Here is a 21775-nt window from a genome sequence, read left to right as displayed (position 1 = left end):
CTTCTCTTAATTTTGAGGTAGCCAAAATAATGACGTAAGCTAGGTGTGAACCTTATAAACACCAACCTCCTCGGCTACACTAAAGGAAGCTGTAGTAGCTGGACTTGCCGGATGTTTGTGTGTTTTTAGTATGTGACATCCTTATCTGTAGGAGGAGGGTGGAGAATTTTGCTACGCAAATAGACTCTCTGAGGGTCAGGCTGGAGGATATAAGTATTGCCAGAATCACGTCGAACAGTTCTCTAACAAGTTATCCTTACCAAATTAAAATGGAGCTTTTTTATCCTCTGGCATTAATAGCAGGAATTCTAGTTGCTTTCATATTACTGGTTGTAGTAGCAAGGTACCATGATTACTTCAAGGCAGAAATTCCTCCTGAAGTTGACCAGCCTTTAAAGCTCTACTTTTATCATTTCCTATATTCTGTGGTGGAAATTATGGTAAGTGTATCATAATCTGGGATAGCTCGGTTTTCAGGAAAGGAGAAATGTGATGGAATTACGAGGGTATGCATTTAAATCCTGCAACTATGTGTAATGGTAGCCACACAGTAAAAACATAGACTGAAAAGTAAAGGTCAAAGTTTGATGCACTATTTTATTCCTGTGTATAAAAACAGCTTATGGGAGGTGAATTTTACTTTTTTTTCCCTTTTTTTTCTAAGTGTTACCATATTTACACTGCAATTAAAACTTGATTGCTTTCTATATTGAAATGACTGTCCTGTGGACAAGAGGAGGCCATTTAACTGTAGAGTTCTCTATTGTAGTAACTGAAGTCTTCTGTATCTCGGTGCACTTTAATCTACTTGACCTATTTTCTGAATTTTGATATAATATTTTCTTACCCTCCCTTCCCACTGCCATGGCTCCTGTTTCTGCAGTAACTGGGAAACCACAGAGTGGTTTTAGCAATTTCTGTAGGGAGCCCATCTCAGTGAGAAGTGTGAATGTGGTTGTTCTACAACTCTATGTATTCCATCTTCAATATGTTCCAGAACTTCCAACTTCCATTTAGGAAGGCAGCATCTAAAAAAGAGGCTGCCAAATGTAGTCTTAAAGTCCATAAATCTCTAGCCAAATAGTTTCTGCTATTTGGCATGTGATTTGATAATTATTTTTAAATCTTTCATTAAAAAAAAAAACAAAACAGATTGTGGCAGAAGTTAGACATTCCAGCTAACAGCTTTTCACAGGCATTATTTCACAAGAAAAGTTATGCTGACATGATAATCTGGGTCCTCTTTTTTTCTCACATTTAGCACTCTTTAGAACCTAATATGATATGTTTCACCTGCTAGCACCTGGTTAGGAATAGTCATACTTTTTGGCTTTGTTATTCATATCGTTATTCATTCTGAACTACTTTGTAACTACTGGTCAAGAGGAAGTTTTTTAACAGGATGTGTACAGATTTCCTCATTCTACTCTGTGGCAGTGCTGTCCCAGAATATGAAGATGCCTCTAGGACATCAAGAATCCCTAAAATGAGAAAAGGAAGGATTTAGAGAGAATGCTTTGATATTAGGATTATCATAAACGTGTGATCAGCAAGCTCAGTAAAAACCAGTGATGTTAAAAGTACAGGCAAGGTATAATAAATACACTTAAACCATGATATTGCAGTTCTGCTAATTTCAGTCATTCCAGAATCATCCGTCTGACAAAAAAATAGACTTAATAGGCATGACAGCTTTTGGTTTCACAGGTATAAGATAGCTGGGATCCCGCAGCTGAGAAAGCTCTGGCTCTTTGTCCTATGACAACACTCTTGTGCAGCAAAATTACTACCTAAGGCTAATACTTGTATTGCCTCTGAGATAAAGTGAATGAATTTAAATCAAACGCCAGATACAAAAGATTGTAAGGATCAATTTTCAAAAGCATAGTAAGCTGTTGGTTTGTGAGGCACTGACATAGTATGTACATGGAGACTCTTGTTATCCAAAGAGGTGTGAACAATACAAGTGGCAAGTAGTTTGTGATGATTATCATCATTCCAAAAGAATGAACTGTAATAAATGCAAGGCAATTAAGTCACCATTTAATAGGAAGAGGAATGCCATCTCTAGCAGGAAATGCATCAGTTACAACCTCTGTTCAGGACCAAAGATCATTCACTTAAAAACCTTGTAGCCAAACTGGCATAAGTCTTTTGCTCTTGGTACACTGAATACCCTCATGCTAGACACTTTCATCCCACCTAATCCCAAATACTTTATCTGAGGCATCTAAAGTAGACAGTCTCCTTTTATAATTAACAGAGATGATCAGGTATCTCCAGAGTATGAGTTAGCATAGCTGAAGCTGGAATCAACCTGAAGAAATGCTGCTTCCTTTTCATGGACTACAGAGAGAGCCTCAGACCTCATGACTCCTCACTTAGGGACCTAAGAAAATGACTGAAAATATGTGTGATAAATCCAGATCACAGAGATTTTTTAAAGTATTTATATAATACATTAATGGAACAAGCATTTTTTTCCAGATAAAAATGTATCTCAAGTCGTGGAGATGTACATTTTTGCTTTCACCTTTTTTCACTTTTTACAAGTGAAATCACAAAGTCTCCAGAGTTATCTACAGCAGTCCTATAGAGTGTCAAATGACTGATACAGTTCTAAAAACAGAGGAAGGTGATCTCCAGAAGATGTGGTTTCCTATACTAATTTCTCATTTCTCCTATTATATCTAGGCCAAGAGCTTAGAAAATTTGGGTATCGTGAAGGAGCATGTATTTATACGACTCATTTTTGAAGGGCTGCCAGCACTCAGGGATCCACAGCTTTTCACAAAGGATCAACATTTCAATGAGGTGCCAGTGAGAATTTACCTCCCAAGATTGCCATCTGCAAGCAAACGGAGAGCAGTCATCTTCATCCATGGAGGATGTGGGATGTTTGGAAGCATCAGTAAGAAACTAAAAAAGAAAAATACATCATTTTGACATTATAACACTATAATTATGACATTCTACATTTTGAAATTATAACAATTATTTACGATGATTAATTATATTTTTTAAAACTCTCCTGAATCTAAGAAATACTTGAAGCCTAGTTTCGGAGTGGTCTATAGCAGCTACTTCTTAAGTGTGTGGCAATGATGCATGTGTGTTAGCTAGGTTATCTTTATTCAGTTTAATTTATTAAACAGTAATCACAAATAATTAAATGTAAATAATAACTATAAATAAAATAATTTTAAAAAGTTATAAAAGAGACTGCTTCCACAGACGCTATACAGTTGCATATTTTAAAAATCAGAAAACTGTAACTGAAGGTAGCAAATACCTGTAAGCTAGAGCTTCTAAATGTAGGGAATTTGGAATGACGGTTGAAGGAAAACTTAACATATTTTAAAATATAATAAAACAGGCTTATTTCAACTCATAATCTCATTATGAAAAACATACAAAATTAGACTTTTTAATATAGCATAATTTCTGCCTAACTAGACATAGAGAAATGGGCTGCTTTCTCAGGAAGCATACCTGCAACAGTCAAATCTCTGCTTCAAGTATGAAATTCACTTAGACTTGGCTATAGTACCAGAATTAGCATTTCAAGTATTTTAAGATATTAATAATCTTGACAACATTTATTTCCCAGGAAGCTACGAAAAAGTATGCCAGTACATAGCCAGAGAATCTGATTCGGTGGTTGTGTCTGTCGGGTAAGTGATCTCCACCCAGCGTTGGAAACGAGAATGACAAATACTTGATTTGAATTGAATATATGCTTTATAAAGATAGAAAAGTAATATGTATGCCAACAATTTTCTGAAGAACAGATTTATTTGTGTGTTTTATATTCTTGTCATTATGAAAATGATTACCTTTCTTCTTTCATAACAATTTATAAGCTGCTTTTCTGATTCCAGGTTTCTCTATTTTAGGAGACTGTGGGGATAAAGAGCAAATAATAAACCTGAAGTGTAATAATATTTTCTTTAAACTACATGAGCTACAGGTTCTTTTTAGAGATGGATGATCAGACTGTAGGACTCAAACCACCACATTCTGTTCTGTTAAACTACGCTAGAATGGTCTCTGATGGTCCAACAGATGTGGAAGAAGCAGCTGTGCTGCTCTGCTTCAGCACTCAGGATTTTAAACCAAATACATATTTTTGCAAATATATAGAACGTGGATGAATTAAAGATGTCACATTCAATCACTTTAAAAATGTATATATTTTTAGTAATTGCTGTCTTTTGTACGTTCCAGGTACCGTTTAGCTCCTGAACATAAGTACCCAGGCCAAAATTTGGACTGCCTCACTGCTACTGTTCACTTTTTGGAGACTGCAGAAAACTATGGGGTGGATCCTGACCGTATTATCATTTGTGGGGATAGTGCAGGGGCCACATTTAGTACCAGTGTTTGCCAAGAACTGGTAAATAGAACAGATATCCCAAAGATACGTGCCCAGGTGATGATCTATCCTTATCTTCAAGGACTGAATTTTAATTTGCCCTCTTACCAGAAAAATGCTTTCATTCCCGTCCTGTCCCAGAAACGTTTAATCCATTTTATCATCAAATATTTGAATAAGGATTCTGCTTTGGAAGAAGCTCTTTTGGCAGGTTCTCATGTTCCTGAGAGTATTAATTTGAAATATGGAAAATGGATAAATCCAGACCTTATCCCAGATAAACTTAAACAGGGCTATAAATCACCACTGTCCACCCCATGTGTAGCTCAAGTCTATGAAGAAGTAAAAGAAGTGTTTGAGACAACATTTTCCCCACTGTTAGCAGAAGATTCGGTTGTTTGCTGCCTACCTGACACCTGCATAATTACCTGTGAGCATGACGTGCTCAGAGATGATGGACTGTTGTACAAGAAACGGCTGGAGGACAACAACGTAAAAGTGACCTGGTACCACCTTGAAGAAGGCGTCCATGGTGTCCTGGGGCTTTTTGGTTACCGTATTTTCTCTTTTCCATCATCAAATAAGATTGTCAACTATGTTGTAAACTTTATAAAAGGCTATTAAAAAGGCAGCTAAAATACAGTGAAGTATGTTATGTGGACCAGACATACTGTAGTGATATTTATCATATTTGCTGTCTATATATTTGAATCTAGGCAAGAAATACTAAGTTATGACAGCATGATATTTAATTGATATTAAATGGGAATACGATCTACATTTTTTTTTCTTTTTTCCCTCAACCCATAACTTCGGAATCCTCATTTTCCTGTTGAGATAATTTTGCTCTTCTATAACTGAGATATGTTCAAAAAACCCATCCCTAATTATTAATATAGCAAGATGCTTTTTAAATCATGCAACATATGAATAATGAGCAATGTGCACTCACATGTTCACATTATGCATACAAAATCAGTATGATAATATGAGTACCTGAGACTGGCAATGCAGGAGGAGGGAGGGAGAACTTAAACAAATGGCACAAACGTAACTGAGTGTCCTCTAAACTAGCTGTGAAGTTCTCTTCTGTAAAATACTGGGTTGTGTTCTGAGAAGAGAGAAACATAGTGCTGTTAAACATTCAACTTGTTTCCCTTGGTCAGAATTTCAGGCAAAAAAACAGAAAGAACACTGCAGCTGCTAAAATACTTTTTGCTAATGTCCAATGCATGAAGGAAAATAAATAAATAAATAAATAATAATAAAGTTCAGTTTTTAACTTGCTAACTAGGAGAGAACCACATTTGCTGAACACCAAGGGCAGGGTAAGTGCACCGGCATGTCGAAATAGCTGGCCATGCAATGCCTGGGATTTGTAAACTGTTTCAACATTGCTATTTTGTCATCTTGCATTTGTGATATCTATGCATGTGCAGTGAGGAAAGAGGTCAGTCTATATCTTCACTCTCTGCCAGCCCAGCTGCGGGTAGGAACACAACTGTGGGTAAAATCCTTAGCATTGTCACCATATAAATTTAATGTGGGGATAAGATAGCAGTTATAAATCAGTGGAGCAACATGGAAATACTTCTGAATTCTTGTTCTCCCATCTCTCTCAGCAAAATGAAATATCTTCATGCTCTGTTGAATATTTATTTTGTTTCATTCTTCCTATTTCAGATATTTGAGTAAAAAAAAAAAAAAAAAAACACTTCCAAGAGTAAATAATGTGATAAAGCTCAGGATGCTCCAACTGCTTAGAGATTACAGGATTTGCTTTGGTGATATAACCTGATGGGAAATTTGGAATTCATTTTGGTTTCTGACCTCAAGGCACAGGCTGATAAATGAACTTAGATGTCTGTAGAAGAAGCTAAAGCACCGGTGAGTAAGTCAGTACCTGCTATAAAATCTGTACAAAAAGTTGCATCACATCTGAGCAGTTAGTTTACATCAAAGTCAATTCTGCTACCATTATACTATTATATGAACAAGTTGGCTCAAAGGTGCCAATCCTCAGGTTATCTGGTACTACTTATACTCAGATAAACCCCCAATTCTCCATGCTATTTTGTTCATGTAACGTCCCCATCAAATACCACTTATGTTTCATTTTTCATCAAAAAGCTTGAGATTCTTATTAACACCACCAAACTAGTAGAGTTTTGATCTTTTTTTTTCACGTACCGTTTTTGTATGGTCTTCCTTCCTCCTCCGGCTGCTCAGCCTGCTATTCTGGCCAGCATTTCTTTCTCCAGCATGAAAATCCTGCACATGCCGATCCCTTCCCGTGCAATTCCCCAAAGACATTATCCACTCCTCAGTTCAGTTCACTCTCAAGACTCTTCGAAGGAGCTGTATGATGCTATAAGCTTCACCATGCATATGTAGAAAACGAAACAAACAAAAAAACAGCAAAAGAAGTAGCATTCCTTATTTTTTCATGCCTTCTTGAATCATATACTTTTGCTCATGACCCTTTATAATGATGACCTGTGCCCCTAATTCCACCTTACCAAGTTTCCTAAGATGTTTGACAGCTCACAGGCTTAACAGAGAAGGCTTTATATCTTGTGATCCACTTGGGAAGCTCTGTCCTAGTTTTGTACCCTATCTGTGCAAGAAAACTATCAACAAAATTATGGAATAATAGTATTGACTAACACCAGCAGCAGCTTGTTGCATTACATCGTAACATTCTTGATCCTTTATATCCTTTCAGCATTTTGAAACTACAGAGCAACTAATAATTAACTTTTGCAATAGCCTTTTGCCACTGGCAAATATCATGCAAGTATCTTAACAGCTCTGGGAAACCTCTTAAATATCCTTATATAGAGCACTGTACAATTACTTACTTACAATGTACAATTTACTGAAGCACCAAAAGTTCCACAGGAACTTAAGGAAAAAATTCTTGACAGTGAAGGTGACAGAGCACTGGAACAGGCTGCCCAGAGAGGTTGTGGAGTCTCCTTCTCTGGAGATCTTCAAACCCGCTTGGACGCAGTCCTGTGCCATGTGCTCTAGGTGACCCTGCGTGTGCAGGGGGTTGGACTAGATGACCTCGAGAGGTCCCTTCCAACCTTGGGCATTCTATGATTCTACTTCTCCATCTCTTCTCTGCTTGCCAAGCACTTACTGCACTGAGCAAACACTTCTGGGAACTGCTCACCTTTATTGGCCCCAAATGATGGGCTCCCTCCAAAGCAGCCTCTCTCCTTTGGCACACCAGTGCTCAACACCAGCAGAGATGCTGAGTTTTGAAATCTGTTCTGCTGCTTTACCTAGACGCTTCCTGACACATCTCTCTCCTTGCCTGCATATTCACTGAGTTACAGTCGAGTGCTTACGAGCAGACACAGCCTCTCAGTCTGCTTGCAGGATTATGAACGTGGATGTCTTTGTACAAGCACTCATGCTTACAAAGCAATACTCACAAACGCAAGCGTGCACCCAAAAGTTGCTGCATATAATGAGCCATTAACAGACACGGTCTCTCTGTAGGGGCATCCTGGGCGTGTTGCTCGGTGCTTGTCCTCTGCAGGCTGGTCCAGGCCCATTTCAAGCACCAGATGGCTCCACACTCCATATAACTCAGCAGCTCCTCACGCAGAGCAGCACCTTCCTCGAGCTCAGAGACCTCCAGCACCCATGTCCAGGCCTCTTTTCATACCTACCTCATAATCTGAGACAGGGCAGAGAAGAACCTGGTTGCTCCCTGGCAGCACCATGACACAGAGAGAGAGACAGGCTGAGTTACTGTCACCACCTGAAGATTCCCATAGGGAATATCCCATAGCTGCTCAGTTGTCTCCATCTTTCTCACCTTTATTGCGTGCTGTCTCCAGCAGTGTAAGAGCTGGTGGGTGCCACACCAGGACTGATGAAAAAGGTTTCAGCCTCCGACGTTTAGCTTGTCGCTGGAAATAAATAAGGAACTTCCTGGGACAGGAGGCACTGGGGTTTTGCCACAGGGACCAGCTCCTCTGGTCTCTTCTAGAGGGTAGGAGAGTAAGTTGAAAGTCAGAAGTGGGAGAAAGCAAACATGTCAATGAAAGGTTGTTTAGGGAATGTGTCCCAAGCCTGTGACTCAAACAAGCCTGGAAACTGCTGAGCCTGCGTTTGTAAAACCCAAGGGCAACTCCTTGCATCTGCCCAAATGAAAGCAATCCACTCTTCAGCAAACAAGGAGCTTGTTTCCTTTACTGCTGAGGTCCACACCCCGTACAGAGGGACCACATGGAAGCTCTGAGTGATGGTGAGATGCTGAAATATGGGAACTACTTACCATGCCCCAAAGAGCCCAAGTCTTGGCAGCTCTTGGTAAATTGGCTACCAGAGGGACTGGCACCAAAAAGATTTGGAGGGCATAAAAGCAGCAAGATAACAAGACCCTTAGAGCGAAGGAATCAGTCACAAGCGTGGGGACCCTGCCTAAATCACTGACACGCACATCCAGACCACACCTAACCCATTAGGACAGCATGAAGTCTAACACAAAGCTGATTAATTACTTTCACTATTGAGTGCTAAAGCAGGCAGCTGCAACCCTCCTTTGTGTAACAGCATTTCCCAATGTTTGTGTCTGCGTTGTGACAGGGACAGACTTTGCGTGCACCTCGGTCTTGATGGGTCTGAGCTTAATCCGTTTCCCAAGAGTGTCCCAATCAGCAGGCAACTTGCATTTCACCAATATTCCTTATCAAGTGGGGACACCATATCAATGTCATAAGCAAAAATAAACAAAAAGGAACCTGATTTCATGCTCAGACAGGAATAACCTTCAGACAAGGGAAAGGAGCTATTGGGAAAGAATAATCTCTGAAAGGTTATGGAATAAAAGAAAGAAGAGTTTGAAAAAAAGGAGCAGAACATCAGATCAGCTTCCGAATAACACACTGCCAGGCTCCGAAATGAAGTTCCTTCTTGTTTATCCTATATAATTAAAAAGTGTTCTTTAGAATTGGGAGTTAACTCTGCAGTCTTCTTTTTAGTGCAGGTCGAGTTGTGCACCCTAGGGTTTTCACATTCTCCGAGCTTAGGTTTTATTTTAAGATATATACCTAGTTCAGCACAGCCCTTGTGTAGACAAAAGAAAGGAAATAACGTTGTTGCAGAGGTAAGGCAGAGATGTTAAAGTTCACCAGTATGGGCTGCTAAAGCCTAGTCAACGTTACCAGAAGGGAAAATATTGAGTCCAGGTTTCTTTCCATCAGCCGGATGAAATCACATGCTGTACATATTCCATGTCCGTATTTGTACCTACAGCCACACCAGGAAGTAATGTAATCCTGAGAAGACAGACACTGCAGCATCCCAACGCTCAACCAAGAGGCTGGAGTTGCGAGAGAAGTCAATGTTTCACATTGTCACCTGCTGGAGAGAAGCCACAAAGGAGCAACGAAGACACTCCAGATTGCATCCAACAGAACTAAGCAGTTGCAAGGATGTGACTGCGGAACAGTATGCAAAATCAGTAGGTCGATCAAGTTGCATCCCAAAGGGCAATCCTGGTGCAAGCACGAGGTTAGAAGCCTAGATAATTGCAAAGATAGGAGTCATTGGGAATGGGCTGCTTGTGTTTGCTTCCAGCTGTACACACAAATAATAAATTACCCTGTGAAACTCACCTCTGTAAAAACACTGAGATTAGTCAACATTTAAAACCCCTTCAGTGCTCTGGTCAAGCCTGGGTACCCGATAAATATTGTGCTGGCCCTCCGTGAAAGAGATACAATTAGGATCCAATCTGACTTGGAAACAGCCTGGACACAATTTTCCTTTGACTAGTGTTTGTCTTTAATCCTTACCAGAAAATCATTTTTTATGTGCTACATATTATATGCATTACTTATAATTACCTCTTAATACATAACCATTGTATAATATTTATATACAGGGGTATATTTATATGTAGGGGTTGACCTGCTGGAAAGCAGCTCTGTGAAGAGGGATTTGAGAGTCCTGGTTGAGGAACACTGCCAGCAGGTCGAGGGAGGTGATCCTTCCCCTCTACTCAACCCTGGTGAGGCCACACCTGGGGTATTGGGTGCAGTTCTGAGCTCCCCAGGACAAGAAGGATGTAGAACTTCCAGATAGGGTCCATTGTAGAGCAACAAAGATGATTAAGGGAGTGGAGCATCTATCGTGTGAGGAAAGACTAAGAGAGCTGGGCCTGTTCAGCCTAGAGAAGATGGAGAGGGGATCTGATCAATATGAATAAGTAAGTACCTGAGAGGAGAATGTAGGGAGGATGGGGCCAAACTGTTCTCAGTGGTGGCCAGTGACAGGACAAGGGGTAAAGGGTACAGATTAAAACACAGGAAGTTCCATCTCCATGTGAGGAGGAACTTCTTTCCTGTCACAGAGCCCTGGCACAGGCTGCCCAGAGAGGCTGTGGAGTCTCTTCTCTGGAGATCTTCCAAACCCACCTCGATGTGACCCTGTGCCATGTGCTCTGGGTGTCCCTACTTGAGCAGGGGGGTTGGACTAGATGATCTCTAGAGCTCCCTTCCAACCTCAACCATTCTGTGATTCTATGTTTCTGTGATTTGCGATCAGTCTCTCAACATAAGATTTCAATCCAAAGCTAATATAAAGCAGCCAAACGCTGTTGACTTCAGCACAATAAATCCACATCTGATAATAGTGGTGTGGTAGTGTTATATAACCACAGCTACACTCTTCAGCAATTATGCTGTTAGAAATAAACTCAGTTAAATTGTAGCAACTGAGACATCTGTGGAATTTTCTCCTCTGGATTTGTTGTTAGCAGTTTCGTTATTATTTTAGCAATAATGTAGCACTCTTTGAAGGCTCTACATAATGGTGCTCTACAAAAAACAACTGAAAATACCGTCCTCACCTCAAAAAGACTACATTCTAAAACTAGACAATCAAGAAATCTGAAAAATTTCCCTATTTTCACACAGGGAAATATTTTCGTATTGAGGTGCATATGTCTATGTATGTATGCACATATATATGTATTTTAGGACACACATAAATTTAATGTGAGACACCCAAAATATCCTACTAAATGCATTCTTACAGGTTCCATAGCTAACAACAGAGGGAGGTAGTGCATAATTCAACACAATTTCATATGACTGAATAAAAGGTTAAGAGACGTTTCTGCGAGATGAAAATCTTGATTCACTAGAAGTCTGGAGGAGTAAGGTGAAGGAGCAAAATAAATCAAGAAATTGAGCAGCTCTGAAGATGATTACCAAGAAATCCTGTTCCACAAGAACTAAGAAATAACAGATTGTATTCAAGAGAGCAAGAGAGACGTAACAGGTTTGTGTCTACTCATAGCGCTGATGCTACAGATACTGTCAAGCTCTGATTCCGTAGTGATGGGCACAGAATCAAAATCCTTTAAATGTAAATATGAAAAACTGCTTGTGCAAGCCTTGCCTATGACTAATTGTTACTAGTCTAGATAATTGTATGTGTGATTGCCACATGTTTTCGTCTTCCTACTGGTATTTTTAAAAGCTAGATGACAGGATATGAAGAGAATTGCTAATCCTACGCCTTTACCTGCAGAATTACTTAAAAGTGAGAGGTATAAGGTGGTCACAGCTGATTCTTCCATTTCACTCTTAACAGTGCAGTGAGATGGAACTTCTCTTAGCAATTTTTCTTGTAGTTTTGACTGTTTTTGTGGCAGGAGCATTCTACTACGAACATCCCAAGGCAGAAATCCCTCCTGGATTTATTGAACGCAAAAAGATTTACGTTTTCCATTATCTCATGAATTTTGGTTTTGGTCTGGTAAGTAAGCCTTGCCTGAAGCTGCACTTTTAACTTAATTGCTGATAGAAGTTTTTGCCTTTTTTTTTCTTTTTTACAATCAATATTTAAATATACTGCAAATATTCAGCTTGATTTAGTAGAGCATAATAGGGTATTAGTGGGGCATGAAAGGGAACAACGTTGAAATATAAATTTTTTTTTGCATCTTTTCTTCTGATGTCTAAAGTTTCAGGTTTTTATTCCTGTTGTCTCAGTGTTGGAAGGCTTAAGAAACAATTGCACTGCAGTATGCAGAGCTTCTTATTTGCACAGTCCTGTTATTTGGAGAAGGAGCAACTAAATGATGTGTGCATGTCGTCTCAATTCTCTTTTACAACTATATTCCCCTGCTTCTAAGCCATCTGAAAGACAGCTGTCACACTGGTGGTCTTTTGCTTTTTCAATGTATCTATATGATTTGTCTTTTAGAGCTTGTACTCGTGATTAAAACTTCCTTTCTCTATTGCTGTGCCTTGTTATATTCCCGATGCTTTGTTTTTCTTACTTGGTTTTCTTTGACAGCTAAATTAATTTTTTTTTCTTTTAGCTTTTGAAGTTACAAAAATAATCTACAATATCTTTGGATTGTGTACTATGTTTCACTGCAATTTGGTGTTATTTGGTTATTATTTCTTCCTCCTTTCCCTTGCTACATTGCTTATTAAGTTTTGTTTGAAGCCAGTTAGTAAGTTCCCAAGGACATGAATCATCTTGTCTCTTGAGAAGTGCCTCACCCAGGTCTGAACACTGATAAAGTAATGCAATATAACAAGGCAGTGATAGAAATTAAATTATGTTTTCTTGTCATCTTCATGGTACGTGTACAGTATACGTGCACTTGGCATTTTCAAAACACTGTATGAATGTCCTTTAATAGCTTCACTATACCCATCAGAAAAAGTTTATTTCTGCATAATTCTTATATGAAAGGCCAAGCTGCAGAATTTAGAAACTCACTGGAACTAATGAAGTTTTCAACTTCTGATCTTCTCATTTTGTATCTTTTCGGCTGGCTGCTGAGATGCCAAGGAAAAGCATTGTATCATCTCAGAGGAATAGGAAGATCAATGTAATATTTTGTATAATTATACATTACGAGTGCATTTAAAGTCTAAGTATTGCTGTCAGACCAATTACTTATGCCAAAGCAGCTGGGTCCTTTCAGGGAACAATGACCCATAATGTAAAATCCGTCAGGAAAACCACATAAATCTGGTGTTCAGATGAGACGAAAGATGCATCTGAAGTCACTAGAGACCAACCAGTTTCAAGTAGCTTAGAATCTATGCCAAATCTAACAAATTCTATCAAGAATGGTCTGCATCTGTCTATGAGGAAGTATCTAATAAAAACAGTCATGTCTTAATGTTACGAAAATTTCTTCAGTGAAAAACCAGCCTATCCTTCATTAAAAAAAAAAAAAATCAGTAAAGCTGAACAACAACCAGGAGAATTGTGACTGAATCAAGTGTGAGCAGTCAAGCTGTGAACACTGATGAGATTATATTACCTGCGGTGTTAAAGAATTCTGCAAACTTGCTGTATCCAGTGTTTTCCAGGGGTGATTTAGATAGAAGGGCTGGCACAAAGCACAATGCAAGTGAGTTGTAAGGTGTTCGTGATAGACTTCTGCACCTTTAGCTGCAGAAGGAGGTCACAGGACCCCACGATCTGGTTAGCACAGCTCTATCACACTGCTCCCACAGGTACTATGTTACCTATGTCGCTTTGATCCTTCGCCTGGACATGACCTGGATTCCCACTTCTATGTGTCTAGATACTATCAAGACTATAGCAACAAGATTTTGCTAGACATGTCCACATGTAATTGATTATTACATCCAGGTTCTACATCTGCCAACTCTACCGCTTCTAGCTTAGAGTACTCCTTTAGCAGCCATCTAATACCCTATTTTATTCAGTTTGCTGCTGATTTCACAATAGATTGGGCTCTTGCTGAAGCAACATAACATTAAGGAGCTTTAATAGGACCTCTGTGAGAGACTCTCAGTCCAGTTCTCAGCTCTTGCTTTCAGAGAGGCATGGGAACAAGGCAGAAGGTTCTTCTCAGGGAGCTCCAGAAGATAAGTCCAGTCGCTCCTGTCAATCTACTCTCTTTAAATTTCGAACACTGGTTACAATGAAGATGGATCAGTTTGTCCAGTTTGTTGTCAGAACCAGCAGGAGATGAAGGTAGAGCTAACCGTGATCATTCTCCAGGTACAATGGAAGTTGCACTAATTTATGGTTTCTTTCTCTTCATTGACAGGCAAAACTTTTAGAAAAGCTAGGTATCTCATCAGAAATCCATGTTATCAGGACTATAATGGATGGAATACCACCACCAAAAGACAATCATCTTTTAATCAAGGACTTAAGGTTTGATAAGATTGAAGTAAGGATTTACCAGCCAAAAACACCAACCACTGGCCGAAGAAGAGGAGTCCTTTATTTTCATGGAGGAGTTGGACAGTTTGGAAGCATTCGTAAGAAATTTAAACAATAAGAGCTATAATTACAAATACTATATAGTTGCTGACTTGTCACAGTATTTCTTAAATGACCAGAGAAATTAATAGGTTAAACATTATAAAATCTCATTCTTAAAGAACTGAGTTGGTGTTTACTTGTGTATACACCTGAACACTGTTGTGTTCACCAGGACAAAAACTGTATTTTGAAATGGAAAGGGGTGAGAGACTAGGCGGTGTCTTAGCCATGAGAAAATACATTGTGCTAATATTTGACAGTCCTTTATAATAACTTCTCAGCTTCAATGTTTTTTTTACTTGTGGCAGCAATGGTGCTTTTTGTTACCTTTTCACAAAGCTGATTAGAAAAGGCAGAAGTATGAATCCCAGATTTCCCATAGACACTAATGGAACCGTGAGCCATATCTAGCTTGCCCCATGCTGACAACAGGAGAATCACAGAGTAGCCTTATTCACAGAGCTAAGAATTTCAGATTATTTTAACTATTTTCAAAGTGAGTTACAATTCCATTGCAATATTTTGTTTTACAGGGGCCTATGAAAGAACATGCCGCTATTTCGCTAAAAAGAGCGATTCAGTGTTCGTGTCTGTCGGGTAAGTAGACTCAGGGCTGTCATAGTGTGATGGACATTTGTGTCTCCTTCTAGGTCTGCAAGTCTTCAATGCTTTGGCAGGGCAAGCCAGATTCATTGCTAACAGTACACAGAACACTTAACAGTTAGTGATCATGCGTGTTTCACCAGCACTAGTTACTTAGAAAGAATTACTCCGCTAATCCTCACTTGCTTATTTCCAAAGCCGTTATAATAATTTTACAATTTGTAGCAACTGCAGGAGATGAGAATGCTTGTTTCTGAATGCCATATCCAAAGCATGTTAAGCATAAAGCAAACATTACGTTTGAAATATAACCACCTAATATTTTGGGGGAATTTTTTGTTTTGATTTCTAACGAGAACAGATGATGACTGATTCATACATCCATGACTTGCTATCTAATTCTGAGAATAACTCAGTACACGCCTTCAGTCATCTAAAAGATGAGTATGTAAAAAATGTATTCTACAATTATAGAAAAATGCACCAAAACTCCTTTAAACAATGGCAATAGTAGCACCTAGGACAACACAGGTAATCATAACTTCAGTAACAAAATTATATTGGCAGAATACTTCGCATCTTCTCGTTCACACACTTTCCTGAAGATAGGAACAGGACAATTCACTCGATCTGACTATGCTAAAAACCTTTCATTCATACTTAGGTACCGCTTAGCTCCTGAGTACCCATTCCCAACTCAGTTTGAGGACTGTCTCGCTGCTGCCGTACATTTTATGAGAATTGCAGAAGATTATGGAGTAGATCCTGCTCGTGTTATCACCTGTGGAGACAGCAGTGGAGGTACACTTGCTGCTGCTGTTGCCCAAGCAATGACCAACAGAAAAGACCTCCCAAAGCTGAGAGCCCAAATGCTGATATATCCTTTTCTCCAGGCTGCAAACTTTAATTTGCCTTCTTATGAGCAGAACAGGGGAGTCCCTGTTTTGCTGAAGAAACGAACCCTCTCTCTTGGTTTGAAGTATATCAATAAAGAACAATCAGCCATAGATGAGATCTTGAAACATGCTCATATTCCAAGAGATTTGGAACTGAAGTATAAGGAGTGGCTGAATTCTGACAACATCCCTGAAGATTTTAAACCAAGAGACTACCAAGAAGGAAAAGAAAATCAAATATCGGAAGATCTCTATAGATCATTCAAGCCTTTTTTGGACCCAGTTTTTTCACCACTGCTAGCTGAAGATACTGTTATTGCTCAGCTCCCTGAGACTTTCATTTTGAGCTGTGAATTTGATGTGCTTAGAGATGATGCACTGATGTACAAGAACCGATTAGAGAATCACGGTATAAAAGTGACCTGGTGTCATCTGGAACAGGGATTCCATGGCATAATTTTCTTAGCTAGTTATGGTAGGATAACATCATTTAAGAGTGCAAATAAAGGCCTACGAATGATAGTAGATTTTTTAAAATCAATATAAAACTCCACTTCAGCCTTTCCTTTCTTACTGGTTGAAAAAAATTCAAGAAACCTTCATACTTCCTTTTTCTTAAATCATCTTTGAAATTTTGCCATTGGACCATCTTCTACCTAAGCATCTGATCTGGTGATTGCTTTTGTTTAATTTTTATTTGTGATAATCAAGTGAACTTTTCTTTCTTCTACCACCTTATCAGAGGTTTCTGTTGTACACATAAATGCTCTGGTCCTCCAAGAAAAGTTTATTTGCAGTGCAGTTTGACTTAATAAATTTCTGATACTATTAATGCATAAACTGTGATTTAAGAACAGCTTGAGGCTTAGTATACCAGGGCACAAATCGATGGGTTAAACATATACTGCCCATGGTCAATGTTTTATAAAGGTCCAAATTCGATGGAAGCTGAATGTGAGGCAAGTTTGAAGTGCAGAGAGGAGTGAATATAGATGGAAAGACTTGAGCACACGCATAAAAGAAAGACAGAAGAATGAATATTGGAAAAAGGGTTCAATCTGAAACTACAGATGCTGCAAAACTATGCTGATGTAGGAATATAGCATCTCTATTAAAAATAGATCATGCATATACATTTTATACATAGATGCAGATATACATGAATATACATTAATATCAGTCACTATACAAAATCCTCTATTAACTCTAGGCCTGCACTTTCTGAAGCAGACAGCAGGATATAGTAATGGAAGAAACACTGACACCAGGGGATGAGCACCAAGGTTCTTAGTTGTGATTAATATTTATCATACTGTTCTTGAGTCCTTTTCTGTGACCTCCTGCATGGCCTGGGCTAGAGAGAGTTAAATGGCATTTTAAGATCTTCAGATGCCAACAGATAAATCCCACAGGGGTACAGCCTAACATGGGATAAACATGTCCTAAAAAAACCTACTGCTTTCCAAGACAGAGAGTAGCAGATAGGCAAACTAAACTATAGTACATGTAATATTTATGATTTGTATCTTCTTAGACAACCCACATAGCCATGCCTGGAAGTTATGTGAATTAAAACAACAACAACAACAACAAAGGTATTAACCTTAAATAATGTGGGTGTGACCTACATTTTTATTGCGCATTTCTAGACCTTGGCCCAAAGGCAGCATACCCCAAATAAAAGGAATCAACAACAGTGCCAGATCCTCAAAATGAATGAAATGAGGGGAAGTTCGATGCAGCTGGCAAGTCTTGGTTCCATTTGAACAATTCTGTATTATAAAAAGATGAATTGTTAAAAAAAAAAAATCTGTTGTAAATTCCTCTCAGCAGATGTCAGCACTCAGCTGAGTTTCAAATGCCAGCAGAGCAAACTGGCAAACTTCTCCAGGCACCCAGTGTGAATACCCAAAAGGTATTGCAAAAGGTCATTCAGGACTTTAGATTCAAATATTTTTACAAAACCTTATTACATACGTGCTAGAGTTGTAGGTTTAAGAACAGAACATATCTGAAGGGACCCCAGTTTGTAAGTGACATTAGCTGCTCCAAACCAGCCAGGTCCCAGGGGTGAATTACAGACACCTACAATTCCATTTCAGCCTGGCAATGTTTAAACCGGCCCTCTGCACCAATCTAATTAAAAGCCAATACGCACCAATAAGTATTTTGGCAAATAAGCTGGCAACAAGAAAATACTTCAAATAAACATTTATATATATAATAAGACATGCAATACTACTGCGTGTCTTTTGATACCTATTCTGTTCAGGATACTGGTGCTGAAATAAATAAGCAAGAACCTGCAAACTGGAGGACTTAGAGGAAGCAAGGAAAGATTAAAATAAAGATGCACAGGAGACTATACGGAAGATGGCTTTCAGTCCTGAGTAAGAGCAAAATGCATAAGGAGTGAGTATGCACTGGGGTGGGGAGATGGAGATAACAGAAAAGGAGGACACTGAAAGGCAGGTGGAAGCAGGCTGAGTGCCAGAGATAAACCCGGGAAATGCACAGCACCTTCCACAAAACTGCATCCCAGAACACTAATGAAGCTGTGTTTTCTTAAAGCTTCTTCTTACTGTCCCTGCACAGGAGATATTGAAGCCTAAGGCACACAGCTATGAAGAGGGCTGAGATGTTTTTAACTATTTGTTTATGGAAATGCAGAAATGTGAAGGACAGGATGGGAAGTTCACACCTACTGAAATTGAAATATAGTTAAATTGCACTACAGAGTAGAGCTGTCCTGTTGTGTTACCTGGAGTATATTAAAAACAAAGCAAGGAAAGCTGTACAGGAGTTTTTGATTTTTAAATACATCTATTAAAAAATAATTAGGAAGGAAAGTATCAACCAGCTATTATTTCTGCTTTTAATTATTTTTCTTTGGAATGCATTATTTTTTGCCTGTTTTCTTACCTTTCTGAGCTCAAGGTAGCCATTAAAGCTGGCTACACTTGACTGAATCAAAACTTCAGTAATTCTACCTGGTTTCTTCAGGTGAGCCTTGTAGTATTTCCTGTATGATGCACTGTAGCTGTAGTAGTCACCTGTTTCCTAACACAGCCTATAATGAGAACTGAAACGTTTTGCAATACTGAGAAAAAGACATTACAGCAAAAGCAGCAACACCTGACATTGATACAACTCACTAGCACCAGCCATCCTGACACTTTCATCAACATTCAATTTGCAAGCTGCCTACTGCTTAAATGATGAATGGTGAAGTTGATGTGAGGTTGATGAGCTTTAGGCATTTTCAATCTACATGGAGAGCTGGTGAATCCATCTCTCAGCAGGCGCTGCAAAACCCAGCAGTTAAGCCTATGTGTATGGGGAGCTACAAACGACAAAATACCGACAAAGATCATATTTCTATGAATAGGTCTTGTCATAGTACCTAACCTCCCCGTTAGGTTTCTAACATCATTAGAAAAATGATGAGAAAATAAGAAAAAAATGAATTGCAGAGATGGCTACCTATATAGCAGCCCATTGATGTGAAAATGAGCAGAATTTACGCAATTACCTGTCAATTCTATATTCATAAACTAATAAATTAAACATATCAATCTCCAGCAACACTAAATTAACTCAGAAAGTACCAGATTTTTTCAGCATGTTTTCCTGTTTGTTGATTTCTAACACAGACCTTAAGCTAAAGAAGAAGGATTGTCTTAATAACAGTACAGAGCTTTCCTAATCTGAACTAAATCATTCTCGAAGGGAAGGGCTCTGGAGCGGACGCTCGTGCCGGAGTACCTTGTCTAGAGGTGAACAACTGCGGCAAAATCCGCCGAACGAGGAAGCATCGACAGCGAGAGGCAGCCCCAGCGCCGACCCCCGTGTGGGCCGCGCTGAGCCCCAGGCCGGATGCGGTTCGGACTCAGCGGGAGCGGAGCCGGCAGGGCCGGAGGGAATTCAAAAGCTGCCCTCAAGGAGCACAAGCAGCCAGGAGTGCGGCCTGGCCCTCCTCCCATGTGTGGAAAAGAATTCTCTCCACAGACTCTTCCAGCAGCGGGAGATCAGGTGAAGCCGTGGTCTCCACTCGGCAGAGAGCTGCCACCAGGAAGACTGTGGCGACACAGACTGAACCGCCACAGGAACATGCAGCGGTCCAGGTTTCTGGGTGTGGGGAATGTCTGAGCCTCTCCATGTTACTGGGGAGTAGCGAAAACAGCGCCTGCCTTAGGTGTGAGCAGGTGGATGACCTGCTCAGCCTGGTGGTGGAGCTAAAGGAGGAGGTAGAAAGGCTGAGGGCCATCAGGGTATGTGAAAGAGAAACAGACTGCTGGAGCTGCATTCTGCAGTCTTCCCAGGAAAGCCACCCTGAGAACTCCCCAGTTCAGTCTGTACATCCAGTACCCTCTTGCCATAGGGCAGAGGGGGCAGAATTAACAGTATCAAAGGACGAACAGCAATGGAACCACGTCCCTATTCGAGTTGGCAGGAGAACCCTTCCACGGCCCGCCTCACCTCCACCCATGACCATGTCCAACAGGTATGAGGCCCTGGAACTTGGGGAGGCACCGATATGTAGACCAGACCCCTTATCCAGAGAGGTCTGCTGCTTGCCAGGGGCCCAAATAAAGGATGTTACAGAAAGGCTCCCGAGGCTTGTCCAGGAGTCTATTACCCTCTGGTACTGTTTCATGTGGGCACTAATGATGCCATGGGGACACTGAGGGATATCAAGCGTGACTTCAGAGCCCTAGGGATGGCCATCAAAGGTATGGGAGCCCAGGTAGTGTTTTCCTCTATTCTACCAATGAGGGGAATGGATTCAAGGAGGAGAAGGCGGATATGGCAGATTAACAACTGGCTGCGCCGCTGGGCTTGGCTTCTATGACCACGGGACTCTGATGACCACCAGCTAGTGGGGAATGATGGGATCCATCTCAGCAAGAGGGGCACACATCTCTTTGCCAAGAGGCTGGCCAACCTGGTTAGGAGGGCTTTAAACTAGACGAGAAGGGGGAAGGGGAGTGTCACACAAACAGGGCAATCAGTACCACACAGCCAAAGTCAGATGGCATCCAGCGGGAGTATGGGAGTGGGGAAGTGAGGATAGGAAATGATCAGAGAGCGTCCTCTTTCACCCTTCCTGGGGAACCTGCAGGCTCAGTTACTTCCCTGAAATGCCTGTACACCGATGCGTGAAGCATGGGGAATAAGCAGGACGAACTCTGCGTGTGGTCCCAGTGTCATGATCTCGTTGGAATCACAGAGACATGGTGGGATAGCTCACACGACTGGAGCGCAGCCATGGAAGGCTATGTGCTCTTTAGGAAGGACAGGCTGGGAAGGCGAGGTGGCGGAGCTGCTCTTTATGTGAGAGAGCAACTGGAATGCATGGAGCTCAACCTGGGGGTGGATGATGAGCGAGTTGAGAGCTTGTGGGTAAGGGTTAAAGGGCAGGCTAATGTGAGAGACACTGTGGTGGCTATCTGCTACAGGCCACCTAACCAGGATGAGGAAGTTGATGAGGCCTTTTATAGTCAGCTGGACTCACGGTCACAGGCCCTAGTTCTCATGGGGGACTTCAACTACCCTGACAAGTGCAAGGTCCTGCACCTGGGGAGGAATAACTACAGACACCAGT

The 21775-nt window shown here is 40.4% G+C and overlaps 2 protein-coding genes across 2 annotated transcripts; both read left to right on the top strand.

Moving 5' to 3' along the window:
- Window positions 1-239: 239 nt before the first annotated feature.
- On the top strand, window positions 240-5016 carry LOC104570930 (arylacetamide deacetylase-like 4). Its single transcript, XM_010217988.2, has 4 exons — window positions 240-440; window positions 2695-2911; window positions 3611-3674; window positions 4228-5016. The coding sequence occupies exons 1-4, from the start codon at window positions 270-272 to the stop codon at window positions 4997-4999; spliced, it is 1224 nt and encodes a 407-aa protein (XP_010216290.2). The 5' UTR covers window positions 240-269; the 3' UTR covers window positions 5000-5016.
- A 6988-nt stretch (window positions 5017-12004) lies between these two features.
- Window positions 12005-16716, top strand: LOC104570929 (arylacetamide deacetylase-like 4). Its single transcript, XM_010217986.2, has 4 exons — window positions 12005-12160; window positions 14451-14667; window positions 15205-15268; window positions 15939-16716. The coding sequence occupies exons 1-4, from the start codon at window positions 12005-12007 to the stop codon at window positions 16714-16716; spliced, it is 1215 nt and encodes a 404-aa protein (XP_010216288.2).
- Window positions 16717-21775: the final 5059 nt, after the last annotated feature.

The sequence above is a fragment of the Tinamus guttatus genome, unplaced genomic scaffold, assembly GCF_059628265.1.
Source record: "Tinamus guttatus ecotype Peru unplaced genomic scaffold, ASM5962826v1 Tinamus_guttatus_pri_ptg000652l, whole genome shotgun sequence".
NCBI classification, from domain to species: Eukaryota; Metazoa; Chordata; class Aves; order Tinamiformes; family Tinamidae; genus Tinamus; species Tinamus guttatus.
This window is presented reverse-complemented; position numbering and strand designations above follow the sequence as displayed.